This window comes from Scatophagus argus, chromosome 4, assembly GCF_020382885.2.
Source record: "Scatophagus argus isolate fScaArg1 chromosome 4, fScaArg1.pri, whole genome shotgun sequence".
Lineage (NCBI taxonomy): Eukaryota > Metazoa > Chordata > Actinopteri > Scatophagidae > Scatophagus > Scatophagus argus.
Genome location: NC_058496.1, coordinates 7,635,103 through 7,650,469, shown reverse-complemented (window position 1 = coordinate 7,650,469; position 15,367 = coordinate 7,635,103). Strand labels below are relative to the sequence as shown.

At 42.1% G+C, this 15,367-nt stretch overlaps 1 protein-coding gene across 1 annotated transcript; it reads left to right on the top strand.

The window, feature by feature from the left end:
- The first annotated feature begins 8,088 nt into the window (after positions 1-8,088).
- On the top strand, positions 8,089-14,812 carry foxn4 (forkhead box N4). The gene is made up of 10 exons (XM_046387334.1): positions 8,089-8,819; positions 9,406-9,506; positions 11,853-12,019; positions 12,611-12,723; positions 12,835-12,945; positions 13,213-13,340; positions 13,434-13,530; positions 13,617-13,824; positions 13,933-14,325; positions 14,412-14,812. Exons 2-10 carry the CDS (start codon positions 9,427-9,429, stop codon positions 14,660-14,662), a joined length of 1,548 nt encoding a protein of 515 aa, XP_046243290.1. The 5' UTR covers positions 8,089-8,819; positions 9,406-9,426; the 3' UTR covers positions 14,663-14,812.
- The last annotated feature ends 555 nt before the right edge of the window (positions 14,813-15,367 follow it).

Genomic DNA, 15,367 nt, shown 5'->3' with positions numbered 1-15,367 from the left:
ATCAGGTAAATTGCCTTGCTAGCTCAGAGCACAACTAATTGTATTTTAATTAAGAGATGGTCCCTCATCTTGGTCTAGAGTGTCAGTGTTGCCTGAGACAGAGTGACCTCATTTGTGTGAGAAGTAGAGGTGGCTCTAGAGAGGGACGGGACGGGACGGGATGGGGGTGGGGGGGTTGCTGTTAAGATGCAGCAATTTACCAAACAAGTAACAGGAAATCTATCTCCCTCTTAAAGAGGATTCTGTCTGATTCTCTCACATGCTTCTCCTCTTAACCCAAAAGGTCAGCGTAAGTTGCTTCAACGTAGTTTCTGCTGCTAAATGTCTCTCAATAAAAAGAAAACAAAAGCTGGAATAATGGAAGCTGTTCTTAAACAAAACCCTGCACAAATAAAAATCTATGTGGCAGGCAGAAATGTTCACACACAAGGTAAAGTTTTATTCACCTTACATTTGAGTTTTTTTTTTCTTATTCTGACTCTCTCCTGGACAGTGACAGATAAACAAATGAAATGTAACGTTACCCTGAATAAAATTACTGATTTCTTTGGGTTTTAATATTACTTGATGGGAATGTTTGAGATAATGTAAGTACACAACTCAGTAAAATATAAAAGAAACGTTCAGTTGTTTCTAGACATTTTAATGAGAAATGCTACATATCTTTAACATGGACTTACACTCAGCCTCCGTTTAGATTAGCTTAACACAAAAACTGCAAATGGGAAATCAAATTGTCATTTTTACACTTCAGTTTTTGCACCAATTAAACAAACAAAATCAAATGTATTAATTAGTGAACATTAGAGATGCTGGTAGGCTGGTTTGTTACCTTTGAACCAATCCAGTCTTTGTGCTAAGCTAACCTGGCTGCTGGCTATAGCTTCACATTTTACTTGGTATGTAAGCAGTATCCATCTTCTCATCTCTCCAATGAATGTCAAGAATGGATGTCAACCATTTTTTTGAGAAGATGATCAGTCATCTTAGCTCACACAGTATCACTAAGATCATCTTTAACCTTAGCTGCCTATGGAAAAATACCACTCACAGAAAATGCAGGAACACTGAACTGTCAAGCTTCCTGCACCAAACTCTTAGACAGCACATAAAATATAGGTGCAAAAAGAGCACAGTATAATTTTTACAACACAAAAAGAAAGTCAAACCTGCATTCCTGAAGCTGTATTATTCTGCTGTCAAATGCAGAATCTCAACGAGGATCCAAACCCGGGGCAGAAAAATCTTTCCTCTGCAGAGAAGTTACACAAGAGGAGAATATCCTCCTGTGTTTGCTTGCATGGAGACAATCCGTGAACCTGCAAACACTGGATGGTTGGCAGTTAGTTGGCAAATGTCCAGGATGTGAAATAGTAATAAAAAAAACCCAAACATTTACTGTCCTGTGCCCTGGTTTGTGTAGGGGTCATTCATCTGGTATGCTGCAGCAGCAGTGTGAATGATGCTGTGTGTAGGCCTTGCTGCACATATGCTTCTCCACATCATCCTGACCCAGGCTCAGGGCACTGTGGGCCGGGTGTGCTTAATCATTCATGCCGTGGAAGGTGGAGGGACAGAGATCTTATTCAGTGCTTACCTGGGTATCTACTGCTCTACTGAGTGTAACCTAACGATACAGAAACAAGATCCAAACCACACCAATCCAACCATCCCCCTTCCCTCTTTTCTCCTTCTCTGTTTCTCCTTCTCTCTCTCTAAGTTCCATTACATCACTATCAAGAGCAATTAAAGACCCCAGACTTTGATAAGATGGATACATTACAGGCTAATCACCAACTGCTTTATTACTCAGTGTAACAATGCTGGTCAGAGGAGCACCATTGTTTTGAATGGCAGTCTGAGCTGCCAGTGATTAGCGCACAAGTAAAACGCTACTGGGTTGATGCCCAAATGCAATTACCTCATTTTTTGCTTGGGTGAAAACAATGATCAAATAACCTTCTTATTATAGCAGTAAATGTTTGGGCGCAGGTTGTATTAGAGAGTGCACAGTGTGGAGATGAGAGGGGAAAGAAAGATGTGGAATGACAAAGGCCAACAAAGGTCCCTGGACAAACCTAAACCCTCAAGCCAGTAGGATGGCCCTTAAGTCTGTGACTGGCCTTCTTCATCAGTTTCAACTTTAACTTTATTTGCCCTGCAGCCAGGTAAAACACAGAGCACAGACTCCAACATAAAACAAGATACAAGTGATGTAAAACATCAGAATCAGCCTTATGGCCGAGTGCATGTACACATATGAAGAATCTGACTTTTTTCATTGTTCTCAATGCACTTGGACAGGAATAGGCGTGGGCTAAAACCTAAGAGCAAGGACTATTATGTAGGCTACACAAGAATGTGAATATAAATGACCAACAACATAAAGTTCTGTTATAAACAATACCCAACTAACAAGCTCACATAAAATACTGTACATCATATAATTAATTGCTATTGTAGTCTTTGCAAATGACATTAAAAAATATGTGTAATATGCAAAATATATGCAAACCCAAACTTATTTGTTTTGACCTTAATGCTAACATCAGCCAAGCAATATGCTGACGTTCAGCAGGTTTTTCAGCAACATTTGATAGTTTGCACCAAAAAGTAATTTGTTTAGCCAGTATTTGGTGACATACATAATGACAATCCACAAGTGTTAAGACACAGAAACTGCAAATGTCAGCCTGTTGCTGACACTAGAGAAAAGTCAGGGATTCACCAAAGTCATTAGGATTGATCTACAACAAGAACAAAGCTGCATGAGTTTTACTATGTAGTTTAAATAAATCCATTTTTGCTTTAAGCTAAATGTTTAATCACTTTCTGACTCACTTGCTGAAATTGTTGTGATGATATTAAGGATAATATATTAAAGGAGACATCACTATTTGTTGGAGGATTCGGTATAGGGATTCTAACTTCATGTAAGTATTTTAAGAATAAAAACTAGCACCCATTTTTCTTTTGTATACAAAAATGACTTTGCCTTAAAGTAGCTTCACCTTGTGCAGAGAGACTGGACGGGAGTAGAAATGTGTTTACATTTGTAACCTGGTAACCAGCATGAGAAAACACACACCCCTCCGATGTAACACAGGTGTCCGCTTTCTTGGCTCTGGTGACCTAAATGTGAGAAAAGATCCGGTTTCACCCAATTAATAGAGTGTTTAATGTTTGGAAAGCTTTCAGTCGATTCTCTGCGATGGGTGACCACTTGAGTGTTCAACATATTTGAATTATTCACTTTCCTCTCCAGAAAAGTTGTCAGGGTTACCTCTGCCGTCGCCCCACCTCTCCCCCGGGCCCAGCAGCCTGGCAATGCTTGTCCAATCTTAACAAGCTTTGTGCTACCCACTGGGCTCTGATTCAGCACGAGACCCGGCAAATCCAATTACACAGGAGTCAGAGAGGTTGATTTTCCCATTATAGATTCCATGCTGAGAATGAGAGCTGATGATAACACTCACATCACACCACTACTGCCCCCTCTCTTTCTTCTCTACTACTTATTTTGTCTCCATTTCACTGTTTCCCTCCTTTTATTTCTCCCTCTCTTCCTATCTAATTCCTCTTTTCCCAAAGACCCTCTTTCTTCCCCTGTCCCTTTCTTTGGATCTCTCCCTCTTTCATAGGCCATTATTCTAATTTTTCAGAGCAGCGTAACGAAGCCCGGGCCCCGTCATCATTTCAGTACCAAGATGCTGGGTCAGTGAGGTTGCTTCATACCCCACATGGGACAATTTTTCGCTTATATGTTTATTCTGTCATGCTTAAGAGACATGAGGAATATATAACATTGTGTCGGTCTTGTGATTGTGTTTTCTCATTCTGTTCCATTTTTATCTGTACTGAACCTTTAAATATTTTAATGCATTACACTTGATTTGACAATTTTCTTTACACAATGCCAGCTTGCACACCAGAAATAAAATATTAGTCAGCTTGAGCAACTTCTGAAAGGTCACTGCAAAAACTAAATGCACAGTAATTCAGACAACTTGACTTAGGAGTGTCTGAGTGTCATCCTTAGGGGACATGCTGTGCCTGCTGTGACACATAAAAAAGTTGCTGAGAGCTCTTTTGGAAATGAAGATCTTTTACACCCAGTTGGTTGTGAAAAAGAAGAGGACTTCTGCTCCATCTTGCCCCTTTGGGGCACTGAAAAGGGACTGACCTCGCCTCAGACCAGAGGCTTTGGTGTTGACACAGGTCACTCAGAGGTCAATACCATTACCCTCACTAAACCTTCAAGATAGAGTTTGCTGTGATCTCTCAGGACAATAGGGCTGTGAAGTCCAGCGGTCTGTCCGGAGGAGTCATCTGCTGTGTGGGACAGAGAAGTGATGATGACAGGTCCTGCAGGGGGATTTTTCCTTGACCAATACTGACCGACACTTGAAAATTCAAGGTTTTGAAATTTAACCGTGAAGAAAAAAATATTCAAATCCTTTACTTAAGTAAAATTAGTGACACTGAGGAAGTACTCCATAGCAAGAAAAAAATGCTGCGTTTGAATGTTGCTTAAAAGTTAGCAAAATGTAGCATCAAGAGTAAATTGTACAGAAAAATGCCCACTATGACTGTTATATTAAGATTTAAATGTAAAAAGAAGGCTGAATTTCAAGTATAAAGTAGCATTAAATGGAAATACTAAGGTAAAGTACAAGTACTGTATGTCACATTTGTACTTTAGTACAGTGGCCTGCTCGTGTGAACTTAAAATGAGCTTATGATACAATGATAAGTCTGCAGCATGTTGAGCTCAATCATTTTAAAGGGTCATTTCACCGAAACAAAAACATATGCAATGTCATGACTTACAAGGACATGTGAACATTGCAATGCATTAGGCACTGTGTGCTCTGATCCATTCTGCAAAGCAATGCCTGAGTGAACTGCTTTACATTTAATTGAGAAATTTCTCTGAATAAAACTGAATCTGTTTGCATGGCTAAATGTTGCTAGGGATTATATGTAATAAGAGTTTTTTGTTTATTTAGTCACATCATGAATGCAACAGTGTTGAGCTTCATTTAGAAGGCTGAAATGTTATTACTATTATAATATTGTAAAGAAAAATTTTTCCCTCCTGACTATAAATATGTGACGGATCCACATAAACGAGCAACGTTAAGTGAACACCTTACTGCTGATGTTGCTGTGAAATTTGATCGTTTTGTTGCGTCTTCACTCCATGGAGGTGTAACTACACTGAAGCCTGTTGTATGTCGTCTCTGACTGACTGACTGACCTTTGACAGGGCAACCTGAGGCCTGACAGTCTGGACACTCTGCTGTGCTCGGGTTGAAGCTTCAGTGAGCAAACAAAGTCTTTGGCAGGACACTGATGCTGTGCCTTGGCTAAGCATGGCTGACAGCAGCTTCCTCTGTGTGGCCAGAGGGTCACTTTGGGTGACGTGCTGTTCTCGGGGGGACACTGTGTCTCTGCCTGCAGAGGAGATTAGAGGGGTGAGCTGACCTCGTTCTCAGAGGGGCTGATGTGTTTTGAGTAAACACTTGGTGCAAGACAAAAACACAGGCTACAAACACAGGCCAACCCTCAGGCGGTGATCCCTTTGTTTCCCCATTAGCCCCGAACAGGCATGAGAAGGGAAAGCCGTCCCACTGTGTTCCTGAGCTGTAGGGAGTCCACGTGCTCACACACAGTCGGGTCAAGCTCTCAGAGCTGCCCACAGGTCATTGCCATTAACTTGACACTAAACCTCCTACTACATGGACAAAAATAAACATTTTACACAATGCATATGGGGGGGTCAACTGTAGCTCTGGAGGTGGAACAGGTCGTCCGCCCAGCAACCTCAGGCTCCTAACCAAAATGCAAGAACACTGTGACAGTAGATCATTAAAAAGTAGATCCTCATCAGCATTAACTGCAAGACCCTTACCTGAACATCTGCATGCTAACATCTGAAGATGCAGCTGCTGAAATGACCACTGACATGATAAAACACCTCTCATGTGAGGCCAAAAAAGCAACACTTCTGCAAACTGCTTATCTGTTCTCTTGTTCTGTTATAAAGTATAACGGATATTGTCTGTTGTTGTGTTATTGTATAGATATAGTATCATAGATCTGCCGCTACCACTGCAGTTGAGACGTTCCCTTTGCTTAAATACATCAGTTTAACTTAACTTTATGAGTGAGGTGCCAGGAATTCCAGATGCAAAGTGTAAATCACAATTACAAAGCTACATGACTGTCATATCAAGTTGGAAATTAATTTGAACTGTGAGTTTAATTAAAAGTCTGGCAGTTACTCTGTTTGTAAGTGATTATCAACACATCTGCATTTACAGCAGTGAGCAGCAGTAAAGAAACAACAGAAAATTATGACTCACGCCAGGCATGTGCAACATGATAATTGCTTAACAACACCACAAATTACAACAGCCATGACCATCAGACTAAGAACAAACAGTCACAAACAACTTTTTTTTTTAATTGCAATGCTCCTACATTGTGTATCCAAGAGCGCAGCAACTAGCATCAATCTTGCAATTATTTTCTCTGTTAGTCAATCAATCAATCAGTCCTGTGTCATCAAATTGCTTGCTTTATCAGAGTAGCAGCTCTGAAAGAAGTATTCATAACCTTGCAATGTAAAATATTCCTTTACAAGCAAAAGTCCTGCATTCAAAGCTTAACTTGAGTAAACAGACAACAACAAAATGTACATAAAGAATCACAAGTGAAAGCACTCGTAGCAGTGGGTGCTGCTGTGAGCGTTACACTGCATTACACTGATCTGTCAGCAGTGCTCCAGTGCTGTCGTTGATCAATGTAGAGCCAATGTTGATCAATGTAGAGCCAATTCTAAGTGCAATATTTAGCACAGTACTTGAGTAAATGTACTTTGTTATTTTCTGTCCTAAACCCAAAGATATTCAGTTTACTATCACAAATCCTCACAACTGAAACTATACATGACGATTATGCAGATTATTTTCCTGTTAATCGACCAATCATCATCACCATCAACAACTGTTCACCCACAGGACATCACACAGTATGAGCAGAATCCCGTGCCTTCACATCATAACCCCGCGGGCTTTAGGACCTCCAGGATCTGCTCTCTGAGGATGGTCTTGTTTTTGTCCGTTACGTTTATGCATGTAATCATTGATTGTGCCTATTGTGACGGGCCGATTTACCATCTGTAGGGTCCCATGGGGCTGATCGCCCACTGCTGTCACCGCAGCCTCCCTACAGACTTGAAGGAATTCACCCTTAATTTCCGGCCGCAAATTTTAATCTCCAACAGGTTTCACATTCACAAGTGTGCTGCTGAAAGATCACACCTGCTTGTGTTATCTCATTCAGCACAGATTTACTTAAACAATCCTCTCCGGGAGGATCTTTTGTTATTCTGTTTTGCACCGTGGAAATGTAGAACAAAAAAAGTGAAATATGGGATTTGGAAAACCATTCATTAAAATTCTCTTTATGGTTTTGACTTTCTCAGAAAGTGTAGAAAAAGTCCTAAAACAGACGGCACGTAGCTTGTTTATCACACTTCTCTTTGTATTCCATACCACATAAAGATTGATCCTTCATCTAGACGTTCAGGAACAACAAAAGGTCAGACGATCCTTAAAAAATATCACATCAAAACTGTCACCCATTTTCTCGTTGTAGGACAAAGAGATATGCTTAATGATATTTTTCATGTGTGAATTATTATGTAAATTATTTGCCATTTTGCATACAATTTATTGAAACGCACATGTTTAACGTGATTTTTACAGTTAGGCTTGAGTGAGGAGGTATTTTCTGGATCGGTTCGTGCACTGTGTGTGTGTGTGTGTGTGTGTGTGAGGTGAACCTGCTCTCTAGACGAGTGTGAGGCTTTGCCGCCTCCTGCTGCAGCCCACCGGCCCCCTGCCCTCCCTACGCGCCTCCCCGGCTCTTTTTCCCACTGCTGAGAGGAGCAGGACGCGGCCACAGCGGCGGGAAGCAAATTATCTACAAGCACTTCCCTAAAAGAAAAAAAAAAAGTTCACACTCACATACACAGATGCCAACACAAGTAGCGACTCACACCGTCTTAGACCTGATCGAGGGAGCTCACTGGGAATAACCTGACAGGAGGATTTGGTGGAGCAAAATGGATATTTAATTTTTATTATTCTTGATTTTTTTGTTTGTTTGTTTGTTTACCCCTGGTGTGTGTGGGGGTTGTTTTTTGTTGCTTTTATTGCGTTTAGTCCGGTTTAACTATTTTCAAAATACTCAAAAAAACAAAAATAACCATTTCCATCCTATTAGCCTTCCCAGGACTTATAGGCCTGAACTCGTGTTTTGTGTTTTATTAAGACGCAAGAGGCGCATCAGCCACTGGAGGGACAAGTGCACAGGACGGCGTGAGACAGACAGGGAGCTTCCTTTAAATATATCATCTTATCTCTTGAACAATCATCCAATAACAGGACTGCAGTGTCTGGGTGGAGTATGGCCTGACTTTTACTGCAACAAACTTGTGTTGGGTTGCCGTTGGATGCGGTGGAGGAGCGCACTGTAACGCAAAGGTCACCCCCAAAACTGAGAGAAAAATAAAATCTCGCTGCTTGGTGTGGGATTAACATTAACAGCAACTGTCAAACTCATGGGATCCTCCTGCCCCTCGGGCGACTGGGAGTTCCGCTGAAGTCTCCACTGCGCATGTCAGAGCGCTGGACAGCTCCAGAGAGGGAAATTTAAAAACGGTTTTTTGAGAATCAAGTGCAGCACAGTGAAATACAGTACAGAGGTTCGCCACCGGCTTACACATCCTTCAATATCATCCAAAACAGGTGAGTGTTTTTATGATTTCTCTCTTTCAGCATCACAGTCTTTGTGCGTTTATTGTCTTTCTTTGACAATATTGACACTTTAATGATTTTTAAACTATGTCATTTTTTTTCTGTAGGCATGCTAAATGATAAGCCATTTAAATCTCGTTAAAAAGGTCATGCAAACACGAGAACTGAATGCTTATTGAATACAAGCTGCATTATTCTATTTATTATATGTCTTTTTATTTAAATGAAATTAAGCTAGTTAGAGTTAACGTTTAGGAATCAGCTACAACAAAGACATGCTGATGACAAAGAGAAATTTTACATGTTGCTATCAAATGATTTTTGAATTGGTTTATTATTATTATTATTATTTATTATTCCTAGCACAGAGTGTTCAATTTTAGCATTTTTTTATGGAGCAATTTTCTATTTTCAGAAATAGCACACGTCCCACCATGTTTATTTACTGAAGAAGTTGCTGTTCAAAGTAATGTTATTAATATTGGAATAATTTCTCTTACATGACTTGTCTCTTTTAGTTTGAACAAACACTGAATGGGGCAGAAAGTGTGTTAACTTTTTTTTTTTTCCACTGAAGAGTTACCACATATCCCAGGAAATGATAGAAGGTGGAATTACATCCAGGATGTCAGGAATAATTGAGAATGCTGGGCATCATCCGTCTCCACAGGACTACAGGTGAGACTTCTGATTCGATCTAAACATCCAGACAAACAAGCTACAGAATCTTCTAGCACTAAACGACATGTTAGTTTTTGTTGCAAATTGTCAAAAACACTCTGGATCAAATCTGAGGCGCCCCAGCAGATAAAAGGCATATTTTCTATTAATCAGACCCTTTAAGGTGTTTCCCAAATGGCCGTGGAACAAATTGTCTAACCCCTCTATGTTTAAACTAAAGGTAGATGGACAGCTCTTTTTGTGCATGGGGGGGATTCATGAAAAAGGAGAGAGAGGAGAAAAAAATCCTGAAGAATAAATGATTTTCAGTCTGAATGGATCTGTCAGAAACCATCAGCTCTGTTTACACTCCCGCTGTCGGCACACGGAGAGCCTGAGCCTCTTGGCCTGCCGGCTCAGGGGGAGGCTGGGCGCTCAGGGTCACCAGTGTGCTCAAGTGGCTCCCAATTAGAAGGGGGGGGGGGAAGTAGGAGGAGGGGGTGCAATATTTTGTGTTGTTGAACCTCTGGGAAGGCTCGGAAGATACATGGAGACACCAACTCAACATGTTTTGCATCAGTGAACAATTTCTATGCTGCTTGTAGACAGAGAGGCAGGAGGGGAGGTGGGAACACCACCCAATGATTCATCTGTTCTGTAGTTTCCAATGGACAGTTTTAATAGATCTGTGAATCAAAAGTGTAAAAGACCAGCTAAAGCAGGTATTGCACTTTGTTTTGATTCAACTTGACTGTGGGCACACTTTTCTGTTTTTATTATGCAAAACCAAAAGGAAAAAAGTCTCTGCAATTTCTCGTAATTTCATTCAACAAGTCTCAGACTTTCAGATTGTTGTGCTTGAACATCATTTCTTCATTTTGTTAAAAGTGGAAGAACAGCCGCAAGGCTGAGACAAAGACGAGGTACACTAAATGTCAGAGCTCCAGCTGAGATACTGTGATACTTTGCAGTGTGTTGAACTTCAAAATGCCACCTGCTTCGAGGGGCTAATAACTGCAAATCACCTACTGGTGCATGCAAGGTGTTTGAGGACGTGTGCTCCTGATTCCTGGCTGCAGTGATGTCACTTATTTAGACGGGAGACACAGAGCCCTGACCTCAAACTACGTTTCCACCCCCTCTGGCCTGAGGCTCCGTTGATTTCCCCATTTAGGGAGGACAGGAGAGGGTGGGGAGGTGGGGGGTGAGGGATGGGTGGGGGTGGTGGTGCTGGCAGTAAGGAGGCTGGAAAGGGACAGGGAAGCAGATGGCATCCTATTTGTCCCTCTTATGTTAGGGCTGTCATTCCAACAGATTAATGCAAGGGTCGGGTAAAGAAAAGAAACGACAGAGACAATCAAGGAAGGGTCTGGGGAAGACAATAGGGCCACGTGCCACTGGGCAGATTTGTCGTTTGGGACACAATAGGTGATCATTTTTCAATAGACAAGGCCAACTGTTGCAGGCAACATGTGCTGCTGTCCCATGTTTCAAACGATCTCGTGTGCTGTTTACTTATGATTCAGCCAATGGTTAAGGCGAGAGCGTGGTCACCTGACACAGGGTTGATTTTTTTTTTTATTATTAGGAGATTTGGTGTGTGTGTGTGTGTGTGCTGGGGGGGGTTACTCCTACACTGTCCACAGACACACAAAGTAACTGAATAGTATGTGTTGTCATAGCGACCCCAATTACTAAACCCTTCCACAGAAAGTACGTGTGTGAGGAGAAGACTGGAGAGGATTCAAGAGGATTCCTCTCTTTTCTTTCTTTCTTTCTCTTCGAAGGTTCGCCACATAAAAGACATAATGACCGAAAGCTTATTGGTACTGGCAGCGCACTGGTTAAACAGAAAGCCTACTTTTATTCCATTTTATAGCACAACAATTATAAATTTATGGGTTGAAAAAAAAATCTATTACATGCTACATAAAATGAATTTTGGACTATTTTTTGAATTTGTGTTCATCATCAGCCAGAAAGTATAAACAACAAGAAAAACAAAGATTGCTCCTAGAAAAAAACCCAAAACAATCTCAACAGATGATTTACTCTGAATGGAAAGCTTGTTTAACTCCTTCATTGTTGATTAAAACTGCCACTGCTAAATAACACTTGTAGTTAATCTTCTTATTGTAAATCCTGGATGGCATGGCTAATACACGCCTTCGCTGAGTAGCTTTCATCTGTTTCCCCACATTCAGACTCATTACAGTGGTTTTGACTTTGAAGGACAAAATGCTCCATTAAGTGTTTAGATTTAAATTCCACTTCTGGTTTAAGTGCGTCTGAGCTGACAGCCGTGTTAACCCCCCCCCCCCCCCATACTCAAACCTCCCCCTTCCTCCTCTTTCTCCCTCGAAGGCTTCTGACCACGGACCCCTCCCAGCTGAGGGAGGAGGACCTCCCTGGGGACCTGCAGTCTCTGTCATGGCTCACCTCTGTGGATGTGCCCCGACTGCAGCAGATGGCTGATAGCCGGGGCCACAGTAACGGGCCCTCCCAGGGCAGCTTGCTGGAGCAACAGACAGGTGAGGTGACAGTGCGACATTCAAAAAAACACATCATCTTCCTGATTGGATGAATCAGGACTGCTGGATTCTTCTGGACTGGATAAGAATATGAGATTGCAGTTTTTGCCACTGGAATTATTGTACATTGAAACACAGGGACAGTGAACCTCTGAGATTAATTCAGATGGGATTAATGGTGGGATTACATGAGGTGTGAGTTATGGGCTTCTGCTCTCTTAATATTGTGATCAACAGATTTTCCTAACATAATGAAATTGTACTTAGAAGATCAATGCACGGACTTTATACTGAAAGGTTAAATTGCAAACTGTGCAGAAAAGAGTTTTCAAGTCTGTAAATTGTTCTAAGTAGCCGCATGATTCTGTTTTTAAATAGAAGCTGCTGCTGAGCTTATATGTGGTATATTTTGGTACTACGAGCATCGCAAGCCAGCCACCATTAAGCCCCATTTTGCTGTTACAACAAACATCTTCACAGCTCAGAAAACACAGCATAAGTGTGTGAATGAACAGAAAGCACTTCAGGTGAGGAAAGATTTCAGTGAACTTTCCTTCAGTCTAACAACAGTTTGGCTGTTCCATTTCACAGCTCAGCTGAGCAGCATGACGATGACAGCGGGTCAAGGCTCCATGCTCCACCTCCAGAGCAGCATGCAGCACAGCCCTCTGGGAATCAGCATCGTCAACACACACAGCGGGAGTGTGAGTTTGAGCAGCATTGCAAAAAAAAAAAAAAAAAAAAAAAATTCTGCATGTTATGTTTTATGATAACTATAGGAGTGACTGTCAAATATCCCTGAATGTGTTTTGCAGATGTCTCCATTCTCCATGAATGGGCTTCCCTCTCCAGGATACCAATGCCCTACCTCAGTCTACCAGCCTGCACCCCAGCAGGTGTACTCTCTAACCCAAACTGGACAACAGGTGCCTGACTATTAACACATAAAGACACTGACTGGATCAGCACGGTTACTGTGGTCCTCTGACTACATTTATATAGAAAGCCAATGAATGGGGACACTTTGAATCACAAACTCTCTGCCATCAGTGTAATTGTTGTAAATGTTATTAAATCTTCACGATTGGGATTGTGCTTATTCCTATTGCCTACATGCTCCTCTGTTGTGAATACTGCTTGATAGTGAAAAACAGACAAATGATCATCTGATCTTTCTCTCCTCCTTGTCATAGTGTTCAGCTGGTGGGCTTTATAGCAATGTCTCTTTCACCAACCAAAGTCTATTCACACAACCTCGTCTGGCCCCACAGGACCAGGAGATGCAACCCAAGTCTTTCCCCAAGCCAATCTATTCCTACAGGTCAGACCTCATGTATTTAGTTAAATGAAATAATATCCACCAAATCGCCTGAATATCCTTTGAATTACATTCAACTCATGATTTTCTTTTCAGCTGTTTGATTGCCATGGCTCTGAAGAACAGCAAAACTGGCAGTCTCCCAGTCAGTGAGATCTATAGCTTTATGAAGGAACACTTTCCTTATTTCAAGGTATGACATTAATATTACAGAAAAGGATGAATGAGTGCATGCAGATAAAGAATGTGACTGATTAAACGCTACTCCTCTCCGTGCAGACTGCACCTGATGGATGGAAGAACTCAGTCAGACACAACCTGTCCTTAAACAAATGCTTTGAGAAAGTGGAGAACAAGACGAGCAGCTCATCCCGTAAGGGCTGTCTATGGGCACTGAACCCTGCTAAAATTGACAAGATGGAGGAAGAGATGCAGAAGTGGAAGCGCAAGGACCTGCCAGCCATCCGCCGCAGCATGGCTAACCCTGGTCAGAAACTTATTTTGGCAAATGTAAAAGGTCTACTCCCCAACCAGGCAATTAGTCATCAAAAATCATGAATCATTAGTCTGATAATGTGTCTTTTTCATCCTGCAGATGAGCTGGACAAACTGATCACAGACCGCCCCGAGAACTGCAGACGTAAGGCTTTAGAGCCTGGCATGACCAGGCTGCCCAGCTGCCCGACTGGCCTCCCTCTGCCTGTCCCAGCCCAGATGCAGCCTCAGCCTATTGTGACGCTGTCCCTGCCCTGTTTACCCATGCACCAGCACCATCAGCTTCAGGCCCAGCTCCAAGCTCAGGCCCGCCTGGCCCCCATGTCCCCTGCCCCAGCTCAGACACCTCCCCTCCACACAGTCCCTGACCTTTCCCACAGTCCAGTCGGCCAGCAGCCCAGCAAGCCACCAGACGATTTCTACAGCGTGCAAGGTGATACACATACAGAGGTGGATGCACTGGACCCAAGCATCATGGACTTTGCCCTCCAAGGTAAAACAAGCGTCAGCTCCTTTTTCGTCTGTTAGATAATTGAAGTTTTGCAATCGGCGCGCTAACCTCTCTCTCCATCTGCTTAGGTAATCTGTGGGAGGAAATGAAGGACGACAGCTTTAACCTGGATGCTTTGGGTACCTTCAGTAACTCCCCCCTCCGACTATCAGACTGTGACTTGGGAACAGCCAACCTCCCTCCTGTCTCCAGTGGAGCAAACCTGCCGCTGTCAGACGCACAAGTGACAGGCCTCTACACGTCCTACGCCTCCCAGGATCCCCTGTCCTCCCAGTACATGGTCACCCCAGCCAACAGCAAGCCCATCGCCCTGTTATAAACCAGTTGACCGGTCTCTAACACAGTCGATCTGATTTATTCAACCGTCTGTGGATATGTGTGGACCCCATCTGAGGTCAAAATCTGAAATTCTTGTGTGCGACTATAAGTACACATTTTCTCTGCTTTCCTGCAGTCAGATGGGAATGACTTGGAGAAGGATGTTTTAAAATCATTTCACATAAAGCCCACAAGAAAAGTGCTCACTAAGAACTAAAACTGTTGGTAGGAAAAAGTAAGACATAAAATATCTAGCTTTGCCAAGCAAAGACTCGAAGCCTGTGTGAGTACGAAGACTATGTGGAGATCTACGCTAGCATCCGCAAGTTTTTTCTACTGTTCACGCTGCGTTTTAAAGTCCTACCATACTGTAGCTCCCCGTCTCTTGTCTGTTGTATTGTGCTAGACATTATTGCTGTGATGTTTTATTTATATTTATAAAAAGGCAGCTGGAGAAGGTGATGACTCTATCGATCTTTTGCTGTATATATTTGAATGTTTCAAAATGCTATCGCCACAGAAAAGCTTTCTTTCGACTGTATTTACCCACTTCATTCCAAAATGCCGACGTGCACCAACACTTTGAAGAATCCAGATTTTACACATTATTCTTTTATACGCAGTGATTAACGTGTCTCAGAGTCAGATGTATATTATGTCCATTAACTTGATCATAATAAAAATCAAATGGGTAAATAAAAGACAT